General features: G+C 40.0%; 3 protein-coding genes across 3 annotated transcripts; 2 read left to right on the forward strand and 1 right to left on the reverse strand.

The window, feature by feature from the left end:
- Positions 1–122: 122 nt before the first annotated feature.
- On the reverse strand, positions 123–8,297 carry LOC111583164 (evC complex member EVC). The gene is made up of 20 exons (XM_055011031.1): positions 7,799–8,297; positions 7,577–7,690; positions 7,260–7,346; positions 6,564–6,787; positions 6,365–6,449; positions 6,167–6,265; positions 5,885–6,013; positions 5,614–5,775; positions 5,291–5,507; positions 4,439–4,587; positions 4,123–4,221; positions 3,824–4,036; positions 3,519–3,628; positions 3,141–3,342; positions 2,742–2,963; positions 2,491–2,626; positions 2,059–2,161; positions 1,827–1,953; positions 1,619–1,715; positions 123–1,525 (listed from the first exon to the last, which is right to left on the reverse strand). The coding sequence occupies exons 1-20, from the start codon at positions 7,976–7,978 to the stop codon at positions 1,377–1,379; spliced, it is 2,904 nt and encodes a 967-aa protein (XP_054867006.1). The 5' UTR covers positions 7,979–8,297; the 3' UTR covers positions 123–1,376.
- A 250-nt stretch (positions 8,298–8,547) lies between these two features.
- LOC111583165 (limbin) lies at positions 8,548–22,841 on the forward strand. Its single transcript, XM_023292122.3, has 23 exons — positions 8,548–9,057; positions 9,400–9,463; positions 10,038–10,222; positions 10,344–10,400; positions 10,528–10,714; positions 11,030–11,130; positions 11,268–11,333; positions 11,480–11,614; positions 11,856–11,995; positions 12,198–12,522; positions 12,689–12,928; positions 13,174–13,349; positions 13,577–13,736; positions 13,865–14,041; positions 14,165–14,478; positions 15,077–15,251; positions 16,580–16,723; positions 16,892–17,119; positions 17,337–17,569; positions 17,671–17,758; positions 17,900–18,075; positions 21,891–21,992; positions 22,237–22,841. Exons 1-23 carry the CDS (start codon positions 8,830–8,832, stop codon positions 22,640–22,642), a joined length of 4,107 nt encoding a protein of 1,368 aa, XP_023147890.2. The 5' UTR covers positions 8,548–8,829; the 3' UTR covers positions 22,643–22,841.
- A 1,997-nt stretch (positions 22,842–24,838) lies between these two features.
- LOC111583167 (cytokine-like protein 1) lies at positions 24,839–26,981 on the forward strand. The gene is made up of 4 exons (XM_023292124.3): positions 24,839–25,108; positions 25,183–25,227; positions 25,938–26,084; positions 26,167–26,981. Exons 1-4 carry the CDS (start codon positions 24,968–24,970, stop codon positions 26,266–26,268), a joined length of 435 nt encoding a protein of 144 aa, XP_023147892.1. The 5' UTR covers positions 24,839–24,967; the 3' UTR covers positions 26,269–26,981.
- The last annotated feature ends 326 nt before the right edge of the window (positions 26,982–27,307 follow it).

Consider the following 27,307-nt stretch of genomic DNA (forward strand, 5'->3'; position numbering starts at 1 on the left):
GCGGTATGAAAAGCAGTGAGTGTAGATATAGACAATAATGCATTACTGCCAAGCCTGTTGCGTGGAAATCATAATAACCAAGAGAACAGAGAAAACAAAAGTTGAAAATAGAACCAGCTTGGTTGTTTTTTAGAGTTGTGTTATTTAATGGTGCGTTAAAAACATATAGAAAAGCTTCAGTCATCAGTTTTTAAACACAAGACACTTATTGTAACATTTAAACCTACACTGGACAATCCATTTATATATAATACACAAACATGTTGTGCCGTACTTTCCTAATAACCACAGTGGTATTAACCCTCCTGTTGTCTTCATTTACAGGCACCAAAAAATATTGTTTCCTTGTCTGATAAAAATCCATCTTAAAAAAATCCCCAGATTTCAGAAAATTTGCAAAACCTTCAGGAAGAAAATTTCAGTAATCCCTTAAAGTTTCCCTTAAAATTTGTATTTAAAAAATCCCCCAAATTTGGCAAGAAATTCTTGTAAATATTTTCAAAAAGTGAGTAAAAATGTTCCAAAAATCCTAAAAATATCTAAAGTGATTTAAATATGTATCAGTAAAATTTATATTTTCTTTAAGGACATTCAGAAAAAAATCAACCAAAATCCAGCAAATTTCGCTGGATTTTGGTTGATTTTTTTCTGAATGTTCTGAAAGAAATATTTTTTTAACATTTCTTTTTTCCACCAAAAAAATTTCAAAAATTTCCCAAAAAATGTTGAAAATGTGGACATCAGAAATTTCACTGTGAAGATGTATTTTTTCGACACTTTAAAATGGGTCAATTTTGACCTGTAGGACAACACGAGGGTTAACAGAAAAATAGATGCATAATAAGGTCAGAACTATGATAAGTGTCAACTTTTTTTACAGGGTGCTACTATATAAAAAATGTAAACATTATGGCATAGTGCGAACTACAACATGGCTTTTATGGCTGCTCCCTTTTTCTTCACATTGTCGAGTTTAGAAACAACAGATGCAACTTAAAAAACACGATTTACCTTTAATTTCTTCCTATTCCTCCTCAGTAGCCACTGCCACAGCAACACTGAGGGTAAGGTGTGTTTGTCTGTTTTGTTTTATGCCAGCTGATATCAAGAAAGTACTTTCCCCCCGTTCTTTGAGCGTAGTTCTTATGCTTGTTTTTATGATTTTTCAACCTCATGCATGAATCATTTATTAGTTTTAGCCTAATTTTATGCATGATCCACAATAATGAAGATGAGTATAAATAGGAATACATGGCAAAAACAGCATACTGGTAATATTTAGTTCATATTTTCAGGGGAGCTCATGTTTTATTAAAAGGGGCCGAGCTCCCTGTGGCTCCCCTGTAATTTGCACCCTGCATTAGGGTGTTAAGACGTCAGCTGAGATGAGACTCTCGTTCTCTTTGCTTCTTTGGCTTTGATTTCACCACTGGAGTAACAAAAGTTGGAGTCAGTGAAGGATTCAAAGCTGGATCTAATGCTGGGTTCAGGGCGAGCAGGTCCAGTATTGGGGTGCTCTGGTCACCTGTTGAAACACAACACAGTTGAAAAGGAAACAGCAAACAATGGAATGGTATACTCGTATTTCTTGTTATTTCTCCAGTGTGAATTTGCTTACCAGTGTTGTCCTCTTCACCACTAGGTTCTGGATCTGGACTGTGGACAGAAATTCGGGCCAAAGCTGCCAGCTCAGTTATGAAGCTTTCTTCTGCCTCCTAATGGACAAAACAATGTAGTGCTTACAGCAAATAAATGTGCAGGAATATAAATATATGCATGTACATATCATTAAGCCAAGAAGTACAGCAGACATGAAACACACTAACCAGCAACTGTCCTTTGATTGTTTCCATAGTTTGATCCTGGGCTGTTTTCTTCTGCTTCAGCTCCTCATATATCGTCTCCTGATCCAACTCACACTGCTCCAGCACCTTCCTTTTATGAAGTTCAACCCTGATACATGAGATAATATAGACACAATTTCAATTATGCTCTTTTATTGCATAAATGAAAAGGACTGTGCCCTTAAAATTACCAGCACTCCCAGTGTTAATGTACCTCTGTTGAAACTCAGCAGAGGCAGGTTTCTTGGCCCAGTTCACCAGCTCCCTCAGCAAGGCTTTGTTCAGCTGACTGCTGCTGTCTTGCTTCTCATTTACCTCTGAAGAAAAAATTTACAGCAGTAAAATTAGCTCAGATATTCTTTGTAACTTGCTACATTCTGTCTACTCAAAATAACATAGTTTTTTACTCGTAAATTAGCATGTACAATTTATAATGTAAATGTTGCCATTCAGTGTACTGTACTAAAGTTAGCCTAAAGGTATTTTGATCTGCAGTCCCATGGCAGGTCACAATTACAGCAAATTAAATAACAAACTAGACAAAACAGGACACATAAGACAAAGTCAAGTCACACAGAATTGGGAAATTACCAAATACAGACAGTAATTGTCTAAACAGTAAATTGTGTTGTGGTTGTCGTCTCACCATGGTTTAGGCTTGACTGATCCTGTTGCAGTTTTTTGGTAATGTCCTGAAGATGGGAAAAGTAGCTTTCCACTAGTGCAGTAAGAGTGTCTTTGGTCACATAGACGCTCTCTGCGACAGCCTCTGTCAGGTGACGCTAATGAAAAATAAAGTTATGGTCTGCAATATGCCAGCCAAAATGATGACAGAAAGATGAGTCTAGCTTTATGAAAGATGAATAAAATTAACAATAACTTCAACTCAAAGGCTACCTTCAAGCCATCGTCCTGTTTAGAGGTCTGTGTCTCTGTGGGTGGAGCCTTCATCATCTGCTGGATGGCATGGCTCAGGGCATTGCCCAGCACCAGCTGTGCATGGCTCTGAAGTAGCTCCGTTCCTGTTTCCAGTTCAGACAAGAACTCCTGCTGGAAGCTGTTCCCAAGCAGCTGACTCTCTGGGCCCAGATGTCTCTCTGCGAGGCTGGTGCTGCTGTTCTGTGATTGTTAGGAGACAACAACAGTGTTCAGTGTGTTGCTGTATCCTTATCTCCCGAAAAGAAATTAGTCCAAGTCAAAAGCAAATTACTAGTATAATACAAAATGGCACTACAATGGGTAATCATAGTCAGTATTCAGTCAAAATACTAGATTTCCATGTGTATATTTTCCCACCTTGAGAGCTGAATTAGGACTGGCCTGGCCTCTACTGGGATCTTCCATGAGCAGAGCTCTGAAATCAGTCTGAGACAGCGTCTTCAGCTTGGACAGTCTCATCTCCTTCAGGATGTGCAGACAGAAATGTCTGACCACAAAGTACCTCTGCACCACCACCAGCAGGTGCTCGTGTTTCTTCTCTATCAGCTGTCCCATTTGACTGAAAGAAAGAGATCGCATTCCATTATTTTTATTAACTCATAAAAATTGATGTAGATAAGTAGTTCTGGCCACAAAGAAGACAGTTGTGTTGTTAAATCTGATGTTAGTGTAAATGTAGTTGTATTTATACCCTCAATATGCCATAAATACTTTTGACAAGTCTTCTAGTTTCACCTGTTGAGTGTGTAGCTCTGTCTTGCCAGCATGGCTCGCAGGATCTTCATCTGTTGCTCACTCAGATGTTTCAGACAGGCCTGCACAAGAGCAATACCTTCACTCCATACCTAGAGAAAAAGAGGCTCCATTAGAAACTATGAAATACATTAATATAGTTCAACTCTTGCAAATATCTCATGGACCTAAATAGAGTTATCATTAAACAGTGTCTGAAAACAAATGTTAAATACTGAAGGAATCCAGCTGCCAAGCACCAATAAAGAAGTTGACCAAAAGTATCTGATCCCCCACATGTTGTCTACCTGTCCATCTTTATCCAGCTCAGCCTTAATGTCCTCCAGTTGCTGCTTGGTGGTGCACTCGGCCTGCTGCAGCTGAGCAACCAGCTCCTGCTCCAGATCCAACCACAGCTTCTCACAGTGTTCAGCAGAGAGCTTTGTTTGGGCTGCAACTGATGTGAGAAAGACGTCCTTGGCGAGCTCCCCAAGCCTCTTTGACCAGGAGTTGCGAAGTTTCTAAGAATACAAGTTACATAAGTGTAGCAGATATACAAACTCAAAAGTATGTACACGAATGTACAATTTAGCATTAAACCTTTTACCTTCCAATGGTCACAGAGGGCGTCAGCAACCCTGTTATCCTGCTGCAGCTCCAAGTCAGAAAGCTGTTGCCTGTGTTTCATCAGCAGCTCCTGGTACACCTGGAGGGAATGTTAGCTCAGATTTAGATACCAGTACATTTACATGTGCCTTTTTGCCTACATTGTATGACCAGTATTAGTAAAGCAAAGGTTAGAGAAGAGACTCACATTTCTATTATAATTAACTCCAGGGATCTACAGCCAGTGGCTTGGCCTATTTATTAGGTAACAGCAATCCCTGCTCACATATTGATTGATGGGAGTAAAATAGTTTGACCTTGGTGAGCTCCTGCAGGTCGCTGTGAGTCTCTCTCAGTTCCAGTGTTTGGCTCCTCTCTTTCATCTGGCTCCTCTGAAGCTTTTTTCTTTTGGACTCCTTTTTGCTGCACTTCTCGTTCACCAGCTCATTTGTCTTTCTTGTGCACTCTGGAACACAAAGTCTGACTTTCACATGAGCTTGCCTAGTTAAGGATTACCCAAATATTTGCAGTTTGTAAAGTGGAACATGGTATAAATGTTAATACACCTTATTTCTGGTGATAGATAAGTAGTATTGATAATATAGCTCCCAACAGAAAAATGTCTTGTGGCTTTATAGCTCTTTAGTTTAATGAGGCCACTAACAGTGAATAATCTCTTCAGTCATGGATTTTTCTTGTAAGGTTCTTGAACGTGAACAAAAAAGAAAATTAACATCAAAAAAAGCCCCGAAAGGCAAAGTATCTTAATTAACTACTGTAAACACTGTTTACATTTAAACAGCATTATCGTGTCTTTGATTGCACTTCTGCTAAAAGATGCTGCATAAAAGTATGGGGTCTACTAATAAGCATGATATTCTGTGCTGTCCTGAAAGAACCTGACCTTATTTAAGGAGCTAAAGAGGATTCCCAGAAAATGGTCTATTTTCAGAGCACATCAGCTAAGTTTGAAAAGTAGGCTACATATTATACATCGCTATTTGCCACCAGAAACTAGTTGAATATAGTCAGACACTTTGGCCAGTAAGTCTTTGGCAGTTACTTTCCTCCAGTCACAGATTACTTACTATAAAATCCCATCTTTTGTTTTGAGTGTACCTTGTAGTGAAATTTATTAAACTGAAACCATTTTCAGGTACGCATCCTACCCTCAGTACACTGCTGAAGGCCTTCGGTCAGAGTGGTCTGAATCTCTGAAAGTATCTTTTCCATATGGCTGAATTTCAAGACGTCATCACTTGTCAGCTGTTCGAGTGTTGTGGCGATCAAACCCTGTCTCAGAGTTACTTCTCGCCTCAGCAAGGCAGGCTGGGAATGAAGAAACCCTGTGAGCTCCTCCCACCACAACAACTTCTGCTGTATCCTCTAAGAAATGGAAATGAACAGACATATTTAGAGCCACATGCTCACATTCAGGTCTTTGACTGATGAGAACCAGAGCAGTGAGCACAGCCACTGAGTGTTGCTTTACCTTTAGATCAGCTTCTTGTACCTTCATCAGGTGGTTCTCTACTACCAGAAGTGTCTGAATTAGAGAGAGAATAACATTCTGTGCTTCATCTGGAGAGAAAATGCCGGTCTTCTTCAGCACATTCTGGCACAAATCTTCGACCTGTTTGCTGAAACTCTTTGACTATGAGGAGGCAAGAACATTAGATATACTGTTCAGTATTAGAAGAGTAACAGAGGTTAGAGTCTAATAGATTTAGAATAAATGGTTAAATCATTTGCTTTCTCTTTACTGTTTGAAGGCCACGTTCAAGGAGATCTTTTTGAGCTCTCTCAATCTCTTCCAGCGTACAGGGAGCATTATGACTCTTCTCACTGACAGTTTGGCCTGTTGGCAGCTGTTTCTTCAAGTCATTCAGCTCCTTAAATAAAAAAAGACAATACTGGGTTTAAAATGTTGAGGTCCGTGCTTCTTTGTACAACAAATTGAGAACTGTAATAACATTTTTTATACAAGTATGTATGTGTATGTGCACACGGAATGCCATCAGTGAGTAGTTAACGTGTGGCTCTACCTTTTCTTGAACTTGAAGAATATTTTTGGCAAAGTCTGCATCATTTTTGTCTTTTGGAAACCGACAGTTGAATATGATTTTCAGCATTTGTAGAAAAATCTAAATTTTGAGAGTAAAACAAAACTGTTTGAACTTTGGCATTCTTTAAGAAATATTATATCTACAAGATATACAGTAGATGATATGACAAATGCTCACCAGGTATTTTTCTTCCTGAAGCTGAGAGCAGTGATTTTGTATATCCTGCAGGGCCAAACAATAAAGGCTGATCCTGCCTTCAAAACTGCAGACATAACAAACAAGTATTAACACTTTCAGAAAACTCACGTCTGTGCATACTTATGCCAGTTTGTGATGTGTAGATAAGCCTTAGCATTTCAAGAGCACAGGCTCCTACCCTGTTTGTGTCAGCGTGTGAGGGTAGTGAGAGACCCTGTTAAAACTCTGGTTCTGTAGGCTCTTGGGGACCAGCGAGGACGAGATAAACTGACTGCTGTCATCATTGTCTTGCTCTTGACTCAGAGACTCTCTGTCCATGGAGGAGGAAGACTCTTCGTTAGGCATCGCTGGCAACTTTGAGTGCTCATGTAGTGATGGATTGGATGCTCCATCTGCTAAAGGCTTACAGGTGTGGTGAAAAAACAGACAAATGTGTTGTCAGTAGCCAACAAGGGCTTTATGTTTCTGTCTTATCATTGAAATGCACAGTTAATAAATACATACTGTATTTTTGCAATCAATAAATACCACCTTTAACCAGCAGATTGCAGCCTAATATTACCTATTAATACACGTTACTGGAAACCAAACACCCACAGAAGAGTTTGCATTAAATTATTGTTTTCTGTTCTTTGATCACTTGCAGTCATCAGCATTAGGGGTGGATTTTGCTGAACTTTTGACATACAGAAATATGTAAAACTAGCAGGAGTACATTTTTCTGATATTAATGCTTTACAGAAAATAAAAATAACAGTCAAATCAGTGGCCTTAATCAAAATCCATACCACTTGAATAGATTTGGACTAAGCCGTTGTTATGTTGTGTACAATGTGCACATTTTAGTCATATGCTAAAAATATAGTGGACTTACTCTGTATTTTTGGTTGATGGGATAAACCACCTTTGCTCTGGATGCAAATGCAGCCACATCACTGTTCATGGGTTGCTGCTTCTTCTCCTGGTCAATCAGTAAACAGAGTAAAAGGCTAGTAAGAAGTTAATTAGTTAAAAACTCTTGTGTAACCCTGAATGCAGGAGCATATCCATGTTAATCTTGCAAAACTCGTACCATTTCAGCCTGTTTTTATGCTGCATGAAGCATGTTGTTTATATTACAGACCACCTTATTCACCAGTGCAAAGCTACAATAGCTTTCAGACATTGTCGGAGTGTTACAATCTGTATTACTTTGTCATTAGAGGTGCCACTTGTAGCCTCCTTTCTGCTGTTGCTGACACAGTCACTTTGGTTGTTGTCTAATTCCCCATCATCTGGCTCCAGCAGCCTCCTTGCATTGTAACCCTAATAGGATAAAAGAAAACGCAAAAATGGAACATAAAGAATTCAGGATAATCAAGAAAGTGACTTGAGTAGAAGAGAGAGAGATGATGATGTATGGTATGTGCTTACTTGTCTTGTTAACAACAGTGGCTTCAGGCAGAAGACATATAAAAGAGCAGCTGCTAATATTCCCGACAATCCTCCACAAACTGTAGCCACAGTCAGCAGCCCGGTGTAGACATGCAGCGACTCGGCGAAACTGACCAAAACGTCGGTGACACATTCCGCCATCACCTCCCGGGCTGTCATGTCTTATCAATTACAACTTATAACAAACGTTTCTGTCATGTCTTACAAATTTCCAACTGTAGCAAAACTATGCATGTTAGCATCTTAGGATAGCTCCTCCTGTAATCTGTAACATCTGCAGCTAGCTAAAAACCCATCTCGCCGAACTTCTCGCTTTTCGCGGTAAAGTTTTTCCCTCGCATGTATTATTTAAACGCATTTAGGTGAGTTAGAAAGCTACATTTTGAGAGAACTTATCTGAGAAAAATAAACTTTTTCCCCCCAAAGCGACAAACTCAACCAATGGGTGGACGGAGATTTAAGAGGAGGTATCCATAATGTAAAGCTAGCTAGCTACCACCGGAAAGAGATTATATTTTTCAGTATTAAAGTACAATTACTGGTTCATATTTTCAAAAATGGGAGAAATCTGTCTTTAATGACATTTACGTAGTACATACGAATCCAGTTTATGATTTTTAGCATATTTGTATTACTTTTGGTATCCACCGCGTCCAAGCTACCTAACAGGATCCTTTAAGTTGAAAGGCACAACCGGAAACTAAACTTTCTCTTAACGCTCCTTGAGGAGTTACCCGTTCTTCCCAAGTTTTGGAGATGTTTTCCGAAGTTAATCACCAACGGCGATTATGGCTCTTATGTTCGTGTATAAATCGTTAAAATGGAATGTTTAGTTTCTCCTTAAACGTTAATACACAAGGAAGATGCTCCTTTGTGCCGGAAACGCTGTTGGAGTTGATGTTTCTGAAGAAGAGCTACGGCAATGTTTTCGGTTTTTAAGGGGCACCATGCAGAAACAATGCAGCCAGTAAGCTAGCGGCTCTCCACGGTGGCAGGGCACCAAGTTACGAATGCTTCGGGTACACTTCGTCGTGGAGAGGCTGACGATATGGTCACTTTTGTTGAATATTCACGTTTTGTGTACGTTTCCGTCGTACTTGTGTGTCCTTTGCTGTCACGATGTAACGCGACGTACCGGTGCAGCGGAGGACGGAGCTGGACGTCAGCCGTGTTCTAACGGTTCCTCTGTGGACACATCATGGCACACAACACCGCCTTCCCTCCCTCTGGACCATGGGGTGAGCACATATGTTGTAAAAATCTTACTAGAGATGAAGGTGTAGTCTCTAACATGATGGCTTGTAGATGAACAACAGTTAGTCATTTTGTCTTCCCATGCTGAGCTGTATCCTGAGAATTAAAGCAGGATTATTTATGATGTTGTATCCCTGAACCATACTTTAGCAACCGATATTTTGATTTACTTGCCATTTGTAAGCAAGCGGATCTGGCTTTGGCTTTGAGATTTTTTTTTCTTCATGCATGCCTACAAGCTGTCATAAAGCCACTGCACATCTGCAAGTTAACTGTGCACATGTTAAAAGTTTAATACTGAATTTATTTATTTGTTCTATTCTCAGAGCCTTGCAATGCAAAATGATCCAGGTTGGAAATCCGCAGACCTGACACTGCTCAGGATGGATGGTTTGTACTTTTTTCTTCATTCTGTACAACAATAATACAGAGATTAACACAACTCCTCTCTATGCAAGCACCGGCTGAATAACTGCACATTGCTTCTTGTGTTATGTTTGTGTAGCTTTTGCATGCCTGAATGGTAGCTTGAAAGTTGAACATTGATTTATGAACTGCTGTTATGAAAATCTTTAGATGATCTTTCCGTAATATGAGTAATTATTCGGTTACTAAGTTACAGTTGCAGATTCAAGAGATTCATTGTTATATGCACAGAAAACTACACAGTTACTCTGTACAATTTAATTCTTATTTTGATGACCCTCCTTAACCAAATGTACACAATGTAGAAAAAGTAAAGCATTTCTAAGTAAATAAGCACACTTAAACTGACAGCGACAGTGGTCATAAAGTTCACTTTCCATTTGTAAACTTTGGTTTGAATAAATTGATTGCAGTAGTGATTAGGAAGTGCATACTGAATTGAGGTAAACAGTTATGTTTGCGTATAGAGCTCAGTGAGGTGGTCCAGTTTAGTGTGAGTTTCCTCAAGCTGTTCAAACACTTTGTATTTACCTGACAGGTACGATGGAAATAAATGGGCCCTTGGGATTTTATGGAGGGAGACCACTCTCTTCTTCAGCTCCTGCTGGTCCGTGGGGACACTCTTTTTACTCTTCATTTACCTACATGTCAAACATCTTGCACCTCAGGAATAGAAGGAGGAGCATTCTCACCAGATACAGCCCGGGTCTCTCTCTTCCTCAGGTGTGTTTCAGCATTAACCGTAACCATTCCTACATTAAAATTTTATCAACAGTTAATTAAAGGATTGTCATGCTGTCATGTGTAAGTAAGTGATTGTACAATGTTTTGAATGTCTCTGCAGGTTCAGAGTGTTGCACCGCCATCTGCATTTGGGGTCAGATTTCATAAGTGTGCGCAGGTACATCAACAGCATGGACACAATTTCAACCCATTTTATTGATGCACATTTGATTCCAGTGTATTTAGCTTAACCTCTAAATCTGAAAATGAACATGCTGGTGACCATTCATACCATTCTTTGTCAGGTGAAGCTGGACACTGATCCCCCTCAGCTGATATTCTTCCTGCTGATTCACAACATGGGTCCTGTGGGTGGCACCAACCTGTCTCAGGTGGCTATCAGGGACTCCATTTCTGGAATAGTACCTGTAAAAACTGAAGGCAGGGTAGTGGAGAGCGGCTATCAGACATTTGCCATCGATTCATTGCAGGGTATGTCAGAGAATCAGAATCTGTTTTTTTTTTTTTTTTAACCCAAATATGTCAAGAGCTGTTTTATCTACAGGCCTGCATAGTGGCTCGGTGGTTAGCACTGTCACCTTGGAGTAGAAGATTCCGGCCTGGGCCTGGGATCTTTCTGCATGGAGTTTGCATGTTCTCCCTGTGCATGTGTGGGTTTTCTCTGGGGTATAGGGATAGCCTACCTTAATGAGGATTAAGCTTTGTGTAGACAATGGATAGATGAATGTTTTATCGACATGTATTCTCCTCAGCATGTTTTTTTTTTTTTTTTTGGTACTTCTTCAGCTGGATCCCAGGTTGTTGTCAATTACACTGCTCATGTAAGGAATCATAAGAATGAAGTTCTTGACCTTCCGGCTTTTCTCACCTTCTCAAATGCTTCACAGGTATTTTTTGTGTTTATTTTCACTCAAACATTAATCCTCTTAATAAGCAACTTTGTTCAACTGAAATGGTTAAGAATGTTAATGTTTCCTGTATCATTAAGCCATTCTTACCCTGAGTGTTGTTTTCTTCTCCACAGAATGATGTCAGTATGTTTGGACCATTAACAGCTAATCTAACGCTGAGGGTAAATTCCACTGACAGGGTAAGCTAAAAACAGTTTCTCAATTGGAAACACATCTGCACCTTTATGTATCACATGTTTGTTATTATAATGTTTTCAAGTTTTGATGTATCATGCTCATAAAACTGGCTTAATGGTGAAACTGACCTATCTACCCATCATTCTAGATTTATCCTAATCATGGGGTCCATTTTGCTGGATTTGTTGCTGGGTTCTTTGTCACTTTGGTGCTGCTGTCGCTGGGGTTTCTGGCCATGAATTTGATCGGTCTCAGAACCAGACTGAGCCTTCTTCAGCAAAGGGTATCACAAATTCTAACATCTATGTGTTTTGGTCCAGTTAATCCTATGGATGAAATGTTATTATAAGCAGTACATTTAAACACATTTAGATTTTTGGTATTGTTCATAATTTTAATAATAATTAAAATCTCATTTTGTTTGTTGTCATTATCTTTTGGGGTGTTTTGATGTCAGTAAGTTTTGTTTATTATTTAAGGCTTTCAGATTTTTTTTCTGGTGTATGTCTGTCTTTTTTTTTCAGAGAAACAGAGGAGACTCAGACGCTGAGTATGCAGATTGCAACCTGAGTGAAGCAGTTAAAGATGAGGCTTCATTTGAAGACAAGATGGTGGACATCATGGTGCTGGAGGATCCCCAGAACATGTACCAGGCCTTGGAAAAGTGAGCTGACCAGTGTTTTTTTCCTTTTTTTTGAGCAATAACCGACAAAGTTACTGCTCATCAGAACCAAATGAAAGAAATTAACAAATGTGAAAATAAATATAATTGTATTAAAGGAAATTGTCAGTTTTTGCTTCCATGTTATCAGATTTCTTCATTACACACCACTTAATCCTGCTTACTCTGTATTTTGTCCACTAAGCCTTGAAATGTCTACACTGCTGCATGCCACCAATAACCTGGAGGCCACAAGGATTCAGATTTACAAAGACGTGATGTCCTCCCTGCTCGGTGGCCTGCGATCGCGAGGCCAGGCCAGCGCCCAGTCCCAGCAGAGGCTGCTCAGTGTGCTTCACGGACAGCTGCTGGGCATGGAGGGCCGACTGAAGGAAGAACGAGGGGCCCGCATGGCCGCCCTGGCTGGTCAGTGTAACTTAGAAACTCGGGAAGAAATGGAAGCAGAGCACCGCAGAGAGGCTGCCGAGAAGGCCCAGGCCGAGCTACTGTGTCAACATGCAGACCAACAGGTAGCATTACTAAATAATGTTTGTTTTTTTAAATATATTTTAACCGTTAGTTTTCTATTTGATTACTGAAAAGCACAACAAAAAATATCCTTTTAAAATGCTAACAAAAGCATGTTTTTACATGTACAATCACTGAACTGTAAACCTAATTTTGTAATGCTACCAGGAGCTCCTTCAGTGCAGTGTCCTCCTGGAGAAGCTGCACAAACTGAGCCAGAGTCGGCTTCAGCGCATCCTGTTGGTCCGACATGAAGAAGCTTCAGCAAAAGTCCAGAGGCAGATCATCGAGTGGCGCCGGGTGGAGCTGCACAAGATCTTCTCAGAGGAACTGGAGGAGGCAACCAGGATGGGCGAGTTGGAGAAGAGCACAGCCAAGAGCCTTCAACATGATTATTTTACTTGTCAGGTGAACAATCAAAGCTGATTTTCAAATGAGCAGTTATGGATAAAATGGACCATTTGAATATGATACTCTGTTAAAGTGAATAAGAAAGTAGACTACATTTGTATGTGTTAAGTATTTGTGGGATTGCATTTTTTTAACAAATCATTCTGAGTTTTTTACATTTATGGTTAAACATTAACATGTAAATGTTAAAAATGGAAGTAGCGAATAAATGATGATGAGATTATGTGACTGTATTTCACCAGGATCAGCTAGAGGAGGTTCTGGATGTTGTCCTTGCCAATCAACGTTATGTGCTATCTGAGCGCAGTGCACAGAGGAAGTTTCTGGTGCACAGCCTCCACAGTCTCAACGGCCTGATTTCTGACACCTTCTCCAGCACCTCCAGCAACCTGGACAGCTGGTTTATTCATATCAGGAGGTCAGTGCTTATTAAAGTAATTGTATCAATTCAGAAATTGGAATCCCAAGCTTTCCAAATTCAGGTTTTAACATTTGCATAAGTAATACAACACACTATTTTTTAGATATTTTTCTGACATGTCACTCACATCTCAATTTTGTTCATAATTCAAACTCATTGTTTACTATTTGCACAAGTATCCTGAGACATGTTTTAATACAGCACTTTGTTGTTTTCTCCACCAGAGGGAGCACTGTGCCTGCAGAACAGATCGATCAGCTACAGGAGAAGTCACAGAAAGAGCTGGTGATGTTGAGGCAGAGGCTGGACGAGGCTCTGAACCAGGAGAGGAGGGCCATGCGCTGTGGACTAATTAAGAAGAGGAGGGAGCTCATCTCTGACATGGTGAGGAGACCATGTATATTCAAACATGAAGTATTCATTGTGGATTTAAACCATAAAAGCTGTTGTGCAGTTCTTTCCATCGTACATACATACCACCATTGTTAAATCCTACTTTGTACACTTCCCAGGTGAGAATGCACAAACAGAGACAGAGGGATTTGTCAGTCATGTCCAAGGGTCTGGAGGTAAGAATAGAGATAGCACAGCACCTCCGCTGTTGGCAGAACTTACTGACAGCTCACAGCTTGGAGCTAGCCGAGCTTATCAACAACCTGGATGAGGAGGCTGCTGCAGACATCCGCAAGGTGCCACTCTAATGCTGCTCATCGTGACCGAATGACTGTACAAGACATATAAAAATGCATACACAAATACAAAATCAAGCTTGACTGTTAGATTAATCAGTTGATCCTCCATCTGTTCTTTAGGTGACCATGCGTGTGATCCAGGGAGCCATAGCAGACGTCAAAGCCATCCAGCCTTCTGCAGCACAGGCTATGTTGACACTCCTGCCTCCAGGAGAGCAATGCTCCCTGCTGCAGGTGGAACCAGACCCAGCAGCAGGAGTGCAGGCGTCGGGACAAGGAGCGAGCGCTCTCCTGCAGGGGCAGGAGCGGCTTCACCAGGAGGGCAAAGCAGCATTACGCACACTCAGCTGCACCAGGGAGGCTCTGCAGGAAGCCATGGAGAAAGAGCTGCAGGAGCAGAAGGAGCTCAGGGCAGACTGCAGAGATTTCTTCCGGTCAGTGTTACAATAACAGCTATTATAACACCACTCATATCGTTTAAGTGGATTCAAACATAGGCAAGTCTTTGTGTTCCCATCAGTCATCAATTTTCTGGAAATGGAAGAATTGGAGTATTTTTTCTTCTCACAAAGTGCTTGCTCAAAGGGAAATGTTGGATATGTTGCATTTCTTTCTATAATATAATACAATATTGTAAGGTCCTGACCTTAGTATGTGAAGTATCCTGAAATGACTTCTGGTGTGAATTAGTGCTATATAAATACAACAAAATTAAATTAATTAGAAAATAAAAGAAATTGGATTTTTTTTTTAATTGAGCACTTTCTGGATGATGTCAGATGACTTTTTACTGGTTCCACAGGTTTAAACCATTAGATGGTGGGAATTCTTCCAGCATTACCAAAGGTAGCAGATACCAGACTGTTCCCCCAATAAACCTTTTGTGGATTGAAAACTCCAATAAACTATAATTACAGATTAATGTTATTCAGCTTTTTTAGGGCAAAAGTTGAAAGCATTCCCAGCACAGCCATGTAAAGTCTCTTGGTGGAATCCAGATGTGTTTATGTGTTTTTCTCCTCTCTGTTGCAGGCGTTTGTGTTTGGCCCAGCTGACTCTGTCTGAAGACGACAGGCTGAGGATGAAACTGGAGTTTCAGAAGTGTCTGTCTGTGATTGATCGTTGTCTGATGTTGCCCCATGCTGTTTCCAGACGTAAACTCCACGCTGCCCTGACAGCTTGGAGGAAGGAGAGCGAGAAACATATGGTAAACATTTATTCAGAATTCACTTTATATGCTTCTCAAGAGTTGATGTGTAAAATTATATACGCTCTGAGTCTAGTGAGTGCTAACAGGATAAAAAAGAGGAGGAAACTGATTGAAATCAACTTTCTGAACCCCAAAACCTACTGGTGGGTTTAAAAAACATGTTGTCTTTATAAAATGTACATTATTTATCAGCTAGAAACTGTAAAAACAGGGGGTATTGTCAAATTTTTAACTTTTCAACAATTATTGAACCAGTCATGTGTGACTTACAGTTTTGTCATGAAAAAATTAACCACATCTAAACTTAAATTTGGGATATTTAATCATAATTGCCTCATTTTTCATGTTTTTTTAAAAATATGCAAAAAATACACAATTCACTGTAGCCAGTTTCTGAAAAAACATTGAATTCTGGGCTGCTCAGCGTGACCCAGAAGCCAGCAATAATCACGTGACAACTATTCAGAGACTGTTTGGCTTTACTCCAGTCTGTGTTTTCTAAAAGCAGATAGGAGAAAAGTATGGAAGTGAGGTGCAGGACTTTATATTGCAGTGAAAAATGAAGCCACAGAGGGTTTCAGGAGCAGAATATTCCCAGAAACTCCTTAGAGGGTTAATACCCTCACCGTTAATTTTAGAATTAAATCAACAAGGCCTCATAAATTTCAGCTGCATTTTGAAAGACATTAGCCAAATCAAAATAATTTAGCTTTCTTGGACTGCAGTTGTTGAATTGCATATAATGTTAAGGTTCAAATGTCTTTGGGAAACATTGATCAAAGCACACTATTTCATGAGAGTTCTTAAAATTATTATGGGAAAATGTAAAACTCAGATTTTCAAAATCCCCAGGCTTTATGCTTTTTTTCTATAATAATTGGAGTGTTCATTGGAATCATTTGAAAAGATTTATTTTTTTTTCTTTTTCTTTTCTTGAATTTCTCATAAAAGTGTTTGTCTTAGCAAAAACACCAACCTCCAAGCCCACTTTCTTTGGCTGTTTGTGGTAACTTTGATGATATAAATATGTTTTTGGTTCAAATCCCCTCTTGATACAGTTCTGAGAGAAACCTATGAGCATTTAACTACAGCAGGAGATAATAGTCCTTTTAATACGGTCTCAGATGAATAAGAAATGGAGACTGGGGACCGCCAGTGCAAACCACACTGCTATCAGCCTCAATTGTGTGGCTGGTGGATGAGAGAACATTGTTATTCAGTAATAACGAAGTGCTCCACAGAGTGGTTTCATTCCTAATTACATTGTAGCAGTGTGCTTGAAGTCCTTTCCCAACCACCTTGAGGTTATTGTGGTGTTTTTGCAGACGTATACGCAATCCAAGGGGAAAACCAGTGAAGCCAGACTGAAAACAGACACATCTGACCTGCGGCTTTTCCAGAAAAGACTCGAGGACGGCATTCAACTGTTTGAGAAGGAGAAGGAGATGGAGACTGGTGTGATGGACAAGGTAAAGCTGTTTTTTTATTGATTGCTTTCCAGCCCCTCTATTAAGATCATAAACTAGTCGAACCCATAATCCCTGAAACTATGATCAAGTTTAATGTCAAGATTATGCATGAGGTGGTTTTGAATTCATGCAAGAGGACTGAAGCTCATCCATTCAGATTTTTGACAGGTGTTGGAGGAAATGCAGAGAGAGAGAGAAAATGATCTGCGCTGTCAGGCAGACGGCCTGGCGATGCAGATGGCCACCATCCACTACCAGAAGGCTGAGCGGCGGAGCAAAGTTTTAGAGACCTCCAGAACCATGGTGACCCTGCACGGCCTGCTCATTCAACAGCTCAGAGAGAGAAAAAACCTGGAGAGACAAGACATGGCTCAGAGCATACAGAGCCACTGCCTGGTTGGTAGTGCTCAACTCATGTTTAACCCCCGTGTTGTAGCATTGCCTGTTTGACAGCTGCTCAAGTCATAGCATTTAAACTGAAATATCATTCTGAGACAGCTTCATTTTAAACTTCATGTTTTTCATGTGTCCTCTGAGACTTTTCCTTTCCTGATAGATGTAGTGACAAAGTTCATTGTACACTTTTATTTGATGGTTAATTTGACTCAAACAGGGCCTAGAGGAAGCAGAGCAACAGCTTCAGAAGGAGAGGTCAGAATTGGACAGCCTGCAAGCTTCTCAGCCAAGAGTAGAGTCAACTAAAGGACACCAGGAGGACTCCGATGCTACAGAGGAGGACAGTGAGGAAAGAAATGTGTTTCAGCTGCAGCTGGATTGCAGGATGACGTTCATCCTCCAGGAGGCTTTCTGCAAGTGTGAGCAGGTCATCACACTGATGGCTGAGAGGTGAGCTGTCACGTCAGTGTTGTCTAAGGAGTAATGAGGAATTTTTGGGGTTGACACCGGCTATGAAATTTTACAATGTGGAAACTCTGTGGTGTTTTCAGGTTCCAAGCAGTGACTGCCAACAATCAAGCCTTAGAGGAAATAAAAGAACAAATGGAGCTCAAGAGACTGTATGCAAACTGTGATCAGGTCTGACTTCATTCAGAAGCTAATATCCCGTTCCACTTAATATCTGTAATACGAACTATAGAAACTTTGCTTCTGTGTGCTTTCCAGGCAACATAGAGGAAATCTGTGCTTAAGGTTCTTCTGTGCTGCTCTTTATTTCAGGATCTGGAGTTTGCATCTCAGCTGGTGAAGCAGAGCCAGATGTCTGCTGAGGTTCTATTGGAGGCACTACGTCTCTTTTTACCAACACTACCTGAAAGTGAACTTCTTTCAATCACTGACGCCCTCTGCCCCAAACAGCACCCTGTGGCAGGATCTGCAGAGCAGGAGCACTCAGGGTAAGAAACTGGTCCAGGTTGGATTGTTTTGGCAGACATTCTTGTAAAAGTCTAGATTTTTATCTTTAATATGTTTGTGGTGGGCCTGCAGAGGGAACGTCACGGTCATGCACATGCAACATGTGCAAGCAGTAACTTTCACAAGTGAGAAGCCCACGTGACGCTGTGCTATTAACAGTGGGACCTGTGTTACACATGTTTTGGTGACCACTGGTATGTGCTTACTTGTGATTTCTCTGTGGACTGCAAACTGGAGCAGAGAAGAAAAAATAAAATTCTGTTGTCAGTCAAAGGCAGTATGATCAAACTTTCATGTCGAGGATCATTGCTGGTGATGAAAGGTGGGTCTTCAAGTGAAGAAATAGCGTCAGTAGAGAAGGCCACAGTTTTTAAGACAGAACAAGGCTTGTCAGAGTCTAGGTCAGAAGTGCAGTAGGAACATGCTAGTTGTTTTCTTGAATATTCAGATCATTGTTTACCTGAAATTAGATCCCCAGAGTCAACCATTTAGGCAGAGTTCTACCGTAACATTCTGAGGTGTCACGATAGAAGGCATGCGGGTGGAGATTTTGCTCCGTATGACTTCTTCTTCTTTCCTAAAATGGAAATTTAAGTTGAAGGGTCACTGTTTTGACACAGCTTAGAAGATTCAGCGTCCATCTGAGATGGGGCTTGACATGTCTACATAACAAACAGTTTTGGGACTTTTATAAGCACAGCTTCAGAATTTTTTCTCGTACTCATACAGTGTTGGGTCCATAAGGTGATTATGATAGATAGATAGATAGATAGATAGATAGATAGATAGATAGATAGATAGATAGATAGATAGATAGATAGATAGATAGATAGATAGATAGATAGATAGATAGATAGATAGATAGATAGATAGAATCTGTAGGTGAATATTATTTTAGTGTAATGACAATAAATACTTAACTTTTTTTATTTTTCTGTTCTTGCACAAGCATGTCTTTACCTAAGTTGAAAGAGAATGTTTGCACAGATATAGCCTCACTTGGGACAAATGTTTCCAAAAATCTTAGATTTGACTAACTGTAGCATGGGCTGTTGATGGAGGACTCTACTCTTATGTACATGCCAAGTCCCAGCTCTAACCGTCCAATACTTTGCACCTCATTACCTGTGGTAATGGTGGCAGAACCATGTTTCATATATTAAAAGTCCTGGATGTTGGTGTAATTTTGTCTGGAAACTTACTCATTAAGTGGGTCTTACCACATCTTTTTGATTACCAGTGCAGTACAGATGGTCTATTCCTTGTTTAATGAAGTTTATTTCATCAAATTACTCCTTAAATTTCAACACATGCTTTTATAATGCACTAGTGTTCTGTGTTGTTTGTGTTATTGTCATTTCGGGAACCAAAAGAACAAAAAAACATGCATATAGTGAAAACCTTTTTGGCCCAAGTACACAGCCTGAGTCTCAGCAGTTCAAGTTCTGTGGTTTAGGAAAGTAGTTTTCTGAGTGAAGTCAGTAATTAAATAAAAGCAGCATTTCCATTGCAGCTGGGTGAAACGGCCTTCTCCAAGCATTGTCTTTAATTTAAATAACAAATGCTGTTTGAGTATGACTCCACAAGGGTCATTTTCCCAAAGCCAAGATGGGGAGATAGATTATTTTACTCATCATGTAATTTCCATCTTTTCCTGATACACTGGAGCTCTCAGTCTGGCCCCTGCTGAGTTTGGATTAGTTTACTGATGAATAATGTCCCATGCATGCAGTCGCTTTGGACCTGAGCTGTCTGGATAAAGGACAAGGGAATGAAAATTCTCAGTTCTCAGGAACAGTATGCAAGACTTTTCTTTTTCAGCTCTTTTATTTCTGCTCTTTGTTTGCAGAATGGAGCTGACCTATTTTAAAGAGCAGTTTTAAATCGTATTCAGGAGTACTCAAATAAATAAGTAGGGCATTTAATAGTACAGTAGTGAAATCAGCATCTAGACTGTGTGATCTTACCATTCTAATAGACAGGGCTGTTAGTGTGAGATCTTTGATCACATCACTTAATTTAAAATGATGCAGAAATGTAATGAAATATCAGTCGGCAGTGTTTTATGTATACAACTGTATTGAAAGACAAAATATATGATCTCAAAAGGCTGAAGCAGTCAGATAATTGGTCTTTTAAGTGTTTATGTTGCTTTAGCTTAAGATTTCTACTAAATTCATCAAAAACAGTCAAACGGGCATATTCGATTTTTTTCAACATTTACTCTTAACATTAGACGTGTAGTTTACAGGGCAACCTCACTGTGTTGTTACTGTCATACAGAAGGGTGATTGAATTCCCATTTTAAGATCTTGCAGGCTTTCTGTCTTTCTCCATACAAACATCATCCTTGTCCTATTAGATTATTTTGTTAATTTTCACATAAATGTGAAACTTCAAGTTTGAATTATGGTCATGCGTCTTAAGTTGGTCTCATTTGCGTTACATAGGGTAAATTTGACAGCCGTGTGGGTTTTCCTTGAAAAATGTCCATAATATTGGAACAACTGATCACAGCATAGTACAAGTATATATATTCTGAAAGCTGTTTTCATGAGGAATTCAAATATGTACTTCATTTTTTTCTAACTAGTACTGTGAAAGTTTTATTTTTACTCAAAAGAAAATTTTCGGGTCAAATTAAGTCCACTTTTCTAGTCAACATTACACCATTATAAAGCATACCAAGTGAAAATCTGATTACAGATTCAGATTCTACACATTTCAGAGATTACATACATATAAAAATCAATGATACACCTTACATGCAATGGAGTTCAACTACAATCTCATATTTACCTTTTTTCTATGCTGGCGCTTGCTACTGTAATAATGTGAACATGGTCCATGGAATACTATTGAATGTTCATTAGGTACAGCAAGGCAAGTTTATCATGTTTATGCATAAATTGTTTCCATACAGAGTGAAATTTCAAAAACATAAAATTCTTAAGTTTTAGCCTAATAATAAACAGTTAAACAAAGACTTGTTTGAACTCGACTTTCATATCCACTCACTTATACCAACATGTATGATCAGTGTCAGTTCAACTTACTTATATAAGCACAAGTAACCAATTTCTCATTACCAACACCACAAGCCTCTATTAGTACTAGCTATTGCTACACAGTTCTGTACAATATCAAGGTCAGCACATCTAAACACAGCAGCACACAGGAGCTTCTGATATTTGAAAATTAACCAAAAAAGAAAGATGATTCAAGATAGTCATGCCTGTTAAAGAAAGATGATCAAAAGCCAACACCTCCTTGGTTAATGATAGTCTTACATGACTTACAGGAAATGTGTCAATTTTTTCCATCATGGCTGCACCAGCAAGTGAGAATGCAAGGGCATAGGGTACAGTACTAAGTGCCTGTGGTGACATCTGATGGCTGTCACAAGTACAGAAATGTCACATAAACCAGATCATGTTCAGACTTATTTTACAAGCAAGACTGTCTGTTGTGATTTTGAAAGAATCACTGTTCTGTGTTTTGGAGTTAATCTGAAACACTAAATCTCTTAGAGAAGAAAAGCCTTGTGAGATTTTAAGTTGATGTTAGCCGGATTTATTAATTAACATGCTGTACCCTGCTAAGAACAAGATAAAATATTTAATCACCTTTACTCTAATGAAAAAGATCACCAAACTCTCCTCCTATACTCCACAGGTTATTACAGCGTGTCAATAGCCCGGCATGCCTGAACATTTTGTAATCAAAGCCAGTCATTGTCTGCAGAGATTATGTTGCAGTTAACGGTTTCATAATATGTTGGTGACTTTCTGACCAGGTGTGCCGGGGAGTCGAATAGAGTTCTTCTTGTCAAACTGAGGGAAGATGTGGTGCAGAAAAATATGCTAAATATGTCAAGCTGCGCTGTTGAAAGAGGAAGGTGAGTTCAGCACATTACTGTTTTTCTACCAGTTGCTGTGTAAAGATTTGATGTTGCACTTCTACCAAGATAAATTTGTTGTTCAGTGGTCAACAGCATCACTGACAAATCCCTAATTGAAGTGAAATATGCCTTTCATCAGAGGAGTTTCATGGCTTGGCTGCAGTGGCCGCACGCATGAGGTAAGCACTTTAACGTTCCAATCCCACTAACAACAGCTCTTTTGTCCTTCAAAACCTCACAGACTCCAGGAAAAGAGGCAAAGTCTGATGGAAAAACTGCTCCCCAGATCCCGTCTTCTGCTTCCAAGAGATGCTGCGCCACTGCTGGTCGAAGAGAAAAGAAAGCAGGACAGTTTCACCAAAGCACAGCTGCCTATTTATAAATCAACTGTCCCTGTTAAACAGCAGCAGAGTGACGGTGCAAAAGACAGAGTGGTGGACGCAGTAAAGGCAGCGTTACATGGCACAGCGGAGGAGGCCATGGCTTCGGCCTGCAGTGCTCTGGGCAGCGCTGCTACTGGAGAACGGCTGTTTGTGTTTCGGGATCCACCTGAATCATGTGACACTATGGACGTCCCTAAAAGAAAAAGGAAGAGGAATTTCCTCAATCTCAAGAAAGGATCAGTGGCTCCAACGAACCTGCCTTGAGACTTGCAAACATCGTTTTTGTTCAGTTTTTTTTTTTATTACGATGATGATATTTTATGATGATATATGATAACACTAAAATCCAAAATAAACCTGTAGTCTTGCTGTGTAGCAAAGGTAACAATTTTTTCTTAACTTTTCAAAGTGCATGTAGCATCTGGCTTTGTTATCAAGTAAAGGCAGCTGATTTAAACTGTTAGCAGGTGTTTCTTCGTTTTCTTTGCTTCAGATTATTAATAGGCAGGTCATAAATAAGTGGTGGAATCACAGTTGTCAATGCTTTTATCTTAAGCTGGCATCTCCTGATGCCAGCTTAAGATAAGATTCAGATCTTTGCACAAGACTACACATCATCAATCTGTTTTCAGGGGAAAAAAAGCAGGCCAAAAAACCCTTTTAGTCATGTAGTATAAAATAACTGATACTCTCAAGCATCCATAGTGAAGACTTGTTTAAAACTGCAGATACTAGTACAGTGGTTTGTTTTTTGATCTGAGGCTCTTTGAGATGACTCAGATGCACAAGTTTAAACAGTTTCTGACAGAAACCTGTGTAGGTAACCTGTGAAATATCACTTTAATGTCAGATGACTCTAATTTCTATCACATCTCATTAATTACATCATTTCTAATTTGAATAGTGGGATATTTGCTCTTATGTAAAATTAAAAATTAGCAGTTTAGATTTACTAAATTGAAAATACAGGCCCTTCAGCAGGAACTCAATGCAACAAAAGTTAGTACATCTTACTTTACTGAGAGTCAAATACTTTATCTTCAATACACCTTTATTTTTCTTCATCCTCCTCAGCATGGATGATACTGAATTACTGCCAGTCTTTGGTTGCTCTTTGTCAGAGCCGTTGTCTTGTTCTGTCTCCCTTTTTAAAATCCCTGAGGTGTTCTGTTGGATACAAGTGAAGCTACATACTGGTCAGTTTTCACTTTTTCTTCTGTAGAAACTCTTGAGTGACTTTGGCAGTGTGCTTTGGATACTTGTCATGCTGGAATATTTGGCTTCTGCCAAACGTCTGCTGACTGGAAGTCATCTTTTAGGCATCATTATCCATATATAATTATCTCTCCAGCACCTTTTGCCCTGGAGCAGCCTCATATCTTCACACTCTACATTCACTGAGGAAGTCCTGGCCAAACGTGCTGGACTCTCATCAGAGCTGAACACATTTATCTTGGTCTCATCTGACCGAAGAATGAGCTCCCTTTATGTCTTTTAGCAGAGATTAATCTTGCAGCTCTGTGATGAACAACAACCACAGGTTTATTTTCTCGGTTGCCATCTGTGGAGGTTCACACTGTCTTAGTTGACAGAAAAACTTACATTTCCATTGATCTCCGCTGTGGCAGATCTGAAGCAGCTGTCCATCTGTTTTTCAGAGCTACATTGTGCACGTAGCACAACGTCCATGGTGTAATTTGGCTTGTTCTGTACCTCCTGATTACTGCTGCAAACATGTTTCTGCTGATTTTAGTTGGTCAATTCTTTTTTCACGGGGATCCATGATGCAGACATGAAGGTCAGCGCATGGGACCAAAACTGAGAAAGTTCTGGTGTTAACAGGTCATTTTAATGGCAACAGGAATGCAATTAGACTAATTGGGAATATGTTTTTGTTTCTCAGAGTTTTTACTTTTGTTTCAACTTTGAGGGCTGTATTTGCAATAGTCTTTCTAATCTATTCTTCTTTTTGATTGTACATAAGATGAAATATTCTACTAATCAACTTAGTAGTAATGCAATAATTGAGAGGTGATGCAATTTGAAATCACTCGACCATTTAAGTGATTTTGCTCAAATCTATTGCATGCTGTAGCACGTATCCAAGGTTTTCGTGTGCAACAGTTTGAGTGAATGAGGTTACACTTGATACATCAGCAGGAACACCTTGGATTTCCCCTCTGACTGCAGATCAAACTCCCCCCCGACATCTGCTTGTCATGTTTTGGCACCAACACTGCTTGATCCCCATTTATGATTTATAGCTGACATTAATATCCTGCTTTTCTGTATCGGCAAACCACAAAATCAGCCGAGAAAATGCTGCAAAACTGCTTTCAGCGGGGCACCATCAGTCATCGCTGCTGCTGTGGAATTTGCCTGAACACAACAGTGATGCGCTCCAAGAAACTCTGCAGACCCCAAATGTTTTCCCGAGCCTCGCTGCGCCTCCACGTCACCCCCCGTCTCTCTCTCTTTTTTTTATTTTTTTCTACTGCTCCATCCTTAAAACTGCAGCCGGTCCTCCTCTGAACTCCCAGAAAAGCCTTCGTAGGAGTAGCTGGAGGCAGAGCTGAGCTGAGATCCATCATGAGGCTGGGAACTGTGGTTTGCTTTTGCATCTTCGTGGTGCTGTCGGACTGCGCGCCTCCGACCTGCTACTCCAGAGCGCTGAGCCTGAGCAAAGAGATCATGACGCTGCTGGATAAAATACACACTTACCATCGCACGGTGAGCCAGTCTACCTTTGGTTTTCAAACTGGGACACTTAATGCATTCTAAAGATCTTGTTTTCTGGCTTGCAGAAAACGTGCGCTGAGGTTCTGCCTACGATCTTCCTGGATGTGCATGTAAGTTTGGGACATGGGGGTCATGCATGTGATGAGGGGCATATATGTTTACTATTTCTGTCTAATCATCAGAGTAGTTAAGATAAAAGCTTTGATTTAGTTCAAAATAAGGTCATTACACTTGTGTCTGGGATGTTTAGCACCTGGATTCTACCCTCGAGTAAGATAAACACCCTGCTGGCTTTTCCATAAATGTATTAGTGGTAACAATATAGAGACTGATATTATATCTTTGCAATGGAAAAGACTTTACCCCTTCTCTCTCCTCCAAAGAATAAGAACAAATGTACCTTTTATAGTGAACACAGGCGCTTTTCCTGTTTTCTCATGTCCAAACACAAAAATCTTTCAGTTCTTTGGTCACCCTCAAACCTTTTTGATGCCTTTTTGAAGTAACACTATCATAATTAAGCTACATGAAAGTTACTCTACCAGCAGAAAATGTATTCCACAACAACAAGGGTACATCAAATGAACAGATAAGTGATAAACTAACAGCTCGTGAATGATGTTACTTCAACATCAGACCTTTATCTTCTATTCTCAAGGTGAGAATCAAACTACCACCTGATGTTTCACAAATTCTCGTCATTTATGCACAGAAAAAAGTCAAATCAGTCTTTCACTGCACCTACGGGTCACGCAAAAGCATAACAATTCACTAGATGAGTTCACACACACTGTTTAAAAGACTAGTTCTTTCTTCCCAGAACTCCTGCGTCACCACCAAGCTGCGTGACTTTCTGTACGTGGTGTTAAACCATCCCAACCAGTACTGCAGGGAGCGACCCAGAATGGTGCTGCTGAAACGTAAAATCCAGAACCTCTACACCATCATCACCAAACTGTGTTATCGGGTGAGTCACGTGTCCTCCTCAAGACTCGTGTCTTCAAGCTGGAGCGTCTCTCGACCACATGTTCTTTGTGCTCTGTTGGCAGGACTTGGTGTTTTTCACGGATGACTGCGAGGCTATTGACACCGGCCACAGCAGGCCTCACTATGCCGAGGACAGGCTTCAGCTGCTGCAGGAGGAGAGATGAGCGGCACGCAAACAAGACGACAGATACACACTATTTAAAGAAAGCACCCCATAGTAGCTGTATGTAGAATGGTAAAGCGTGTACAATAACATGGATGTTGGCTTTGCTGTTACCCTAGTTGGCCGTACATGTTGGTGGACATGTGTGGTTACATTCCAGCAAAGAGGGCAGAACTTTCCACAGGAAATTTGCTGAATGCCAACCATACCGACGAAAACCTCGAAATAATAAACCAATAAGAGATGCTTGTGAGCCGGGCTTAGCCTCTGCTTACTTACCAGAGCTGATCAAAGCTTCGTGTGTCGTTAAGAGAAATATGTTGTGTTGCTTTAACCTTTAGTGCCACTAACACACCTTAAAGGAGCACTATGCTGCATTTTGTAAACACCTGAGCACTTTAACATGGTGGTTAAAAGGGTTACGTAAGAAATAGATGTCTCAGCTTTGGTTTCTCACATGTACAGTGTGTTCCTTGTGGATTTTCTTGTGTAGACAGTTTTACACCAAAAGAGTTATGACAGTGCTGCTGCTGCTGCTGCTGCTTCGACTGAAGCTGAATGAAATTAGTGTTTTACGGGCTGAAGCAGAATGAAAATGAAAGAATAGATCCATCTCTGTCATACACACAGTAGAAGCTTGTTCTCTTTCATTTACACCTATTATGAAGATACAGTATCTCTTTTATGTAATAAACCTCATGCTTACGTACCAGTTTTCATGACCCTGTTGATTTATTCTCTGAAGGTAATTTGGAAATGTCCGGCAGATGTTTTTGGGAAACTGTGTGTTATTTTCATACTTTTTACACAAGTTAGATTCTTTTTACTTTGTTTAACACACTTCTCACTGAACAGCTACGTGTGAATTAGTTTTGTTTAGAACCAATTTCGTGTTTTTTGATCAATGGACTAAAATGCATTTTACAATTAGTGAACATTTTGTGTTTGTTAGAATACAAAATCCTCTTCAAATTAAACTGATAGTTGTGTCTCAGAATGTGATCAACTAAGTGAAGAAATGTGGCTTTTACACAAATCAC

Source organism: Amphiprion ocellaris, chromosome 5 (genome assembly GCF_022539595.1).
Source record: "Amphiprion ocellaris isolate individual 3 ecotype Okinawa chromosome 5, ASM2253959v1, whole genome shotgun sequence".
NCBI classification, from domain to species: domain Eukaryota; kingdom Metazoa; phylum Chordata; class Actinopteri; family Pomacentridae; genus Amphiprion; species Amphiprion ocellaris.

What these genes read in the sequence shown, in the direction of transcription:
- LOC111583164 (XM_055011031.1), bottom strand. Translation starts at nt 7,978, where the DNA reads ATGACAGCCCGGGAGGTGATGGCGGAATGTGTCACCGACGTTTTGGTC. An exon ending in CCCTCTGTGACCATTGGAAG is followed by an intron (nt 4,037 to 4,122) that starts GTAAAAGGTTTA and finishes TTGTATTCTTAG; the next exon opens with AAACTTCGCAACTCCTGGTC. An exon ending in GTCCTAATTCAGCTCTCAAG is followed by an intron (nt 2,964 to 3,140) that starts GTGGGAAAATAT and finishes TAACAATCACAG; the next exon opens with AACAGCAGCACCAGCCTCGC.
- LOC111583167 (XM_023292124.3), top strand. Translation starts at nt 24,968, where the DNA reads ATGAGGCTGGGAACTGTGGTTTGCTTTTGCATCTTCGTGGTGCTGTCG. An exon ending in TACACACTTACCATCGCACG is followed by an intron (nt 25,109 to 25,182) that starts GTGAGCCAGTCT and finishes TCTGGCTTGCAG; the next exon opens with AAAACGTGCGCTGAGGTTCT. An exon ending in TCACCAAACTGTGTTATCGG is followed by an intron (nt 26,085 to 26,166) that starts GTGAGTCACGTG and finishes CTCTGTTGGCAG; the next exon opens with GACTTGGTGTTTTTCACGGA.
- LOC111583165 (XM_023292122.3), top strand. Translation starts at nt 8,830, where the DNA reads ATGCTTCGGGTACACTTCGTCGTGGAGAGGCTGACGATATGGTCACTT. An exon ending in TGAGCCTTCTTCAGCAAAGG is followed by an intron (nt 11,615 to 11,855) that starts GTATCACAAATT and finishes TTTTTTTTTCAG; the next exon opens with AGAAACAGAGGAGACTCAGA. An exon ending in GCAGAGCAGGAGCACTCAGG is followed by an intron (nt 18,076 to 21,890) that starts GTAAGAAACTGG and finishes CTTTCTGACCAG; the next exon opens with GTGTGCCGGGGAGTCGAATA.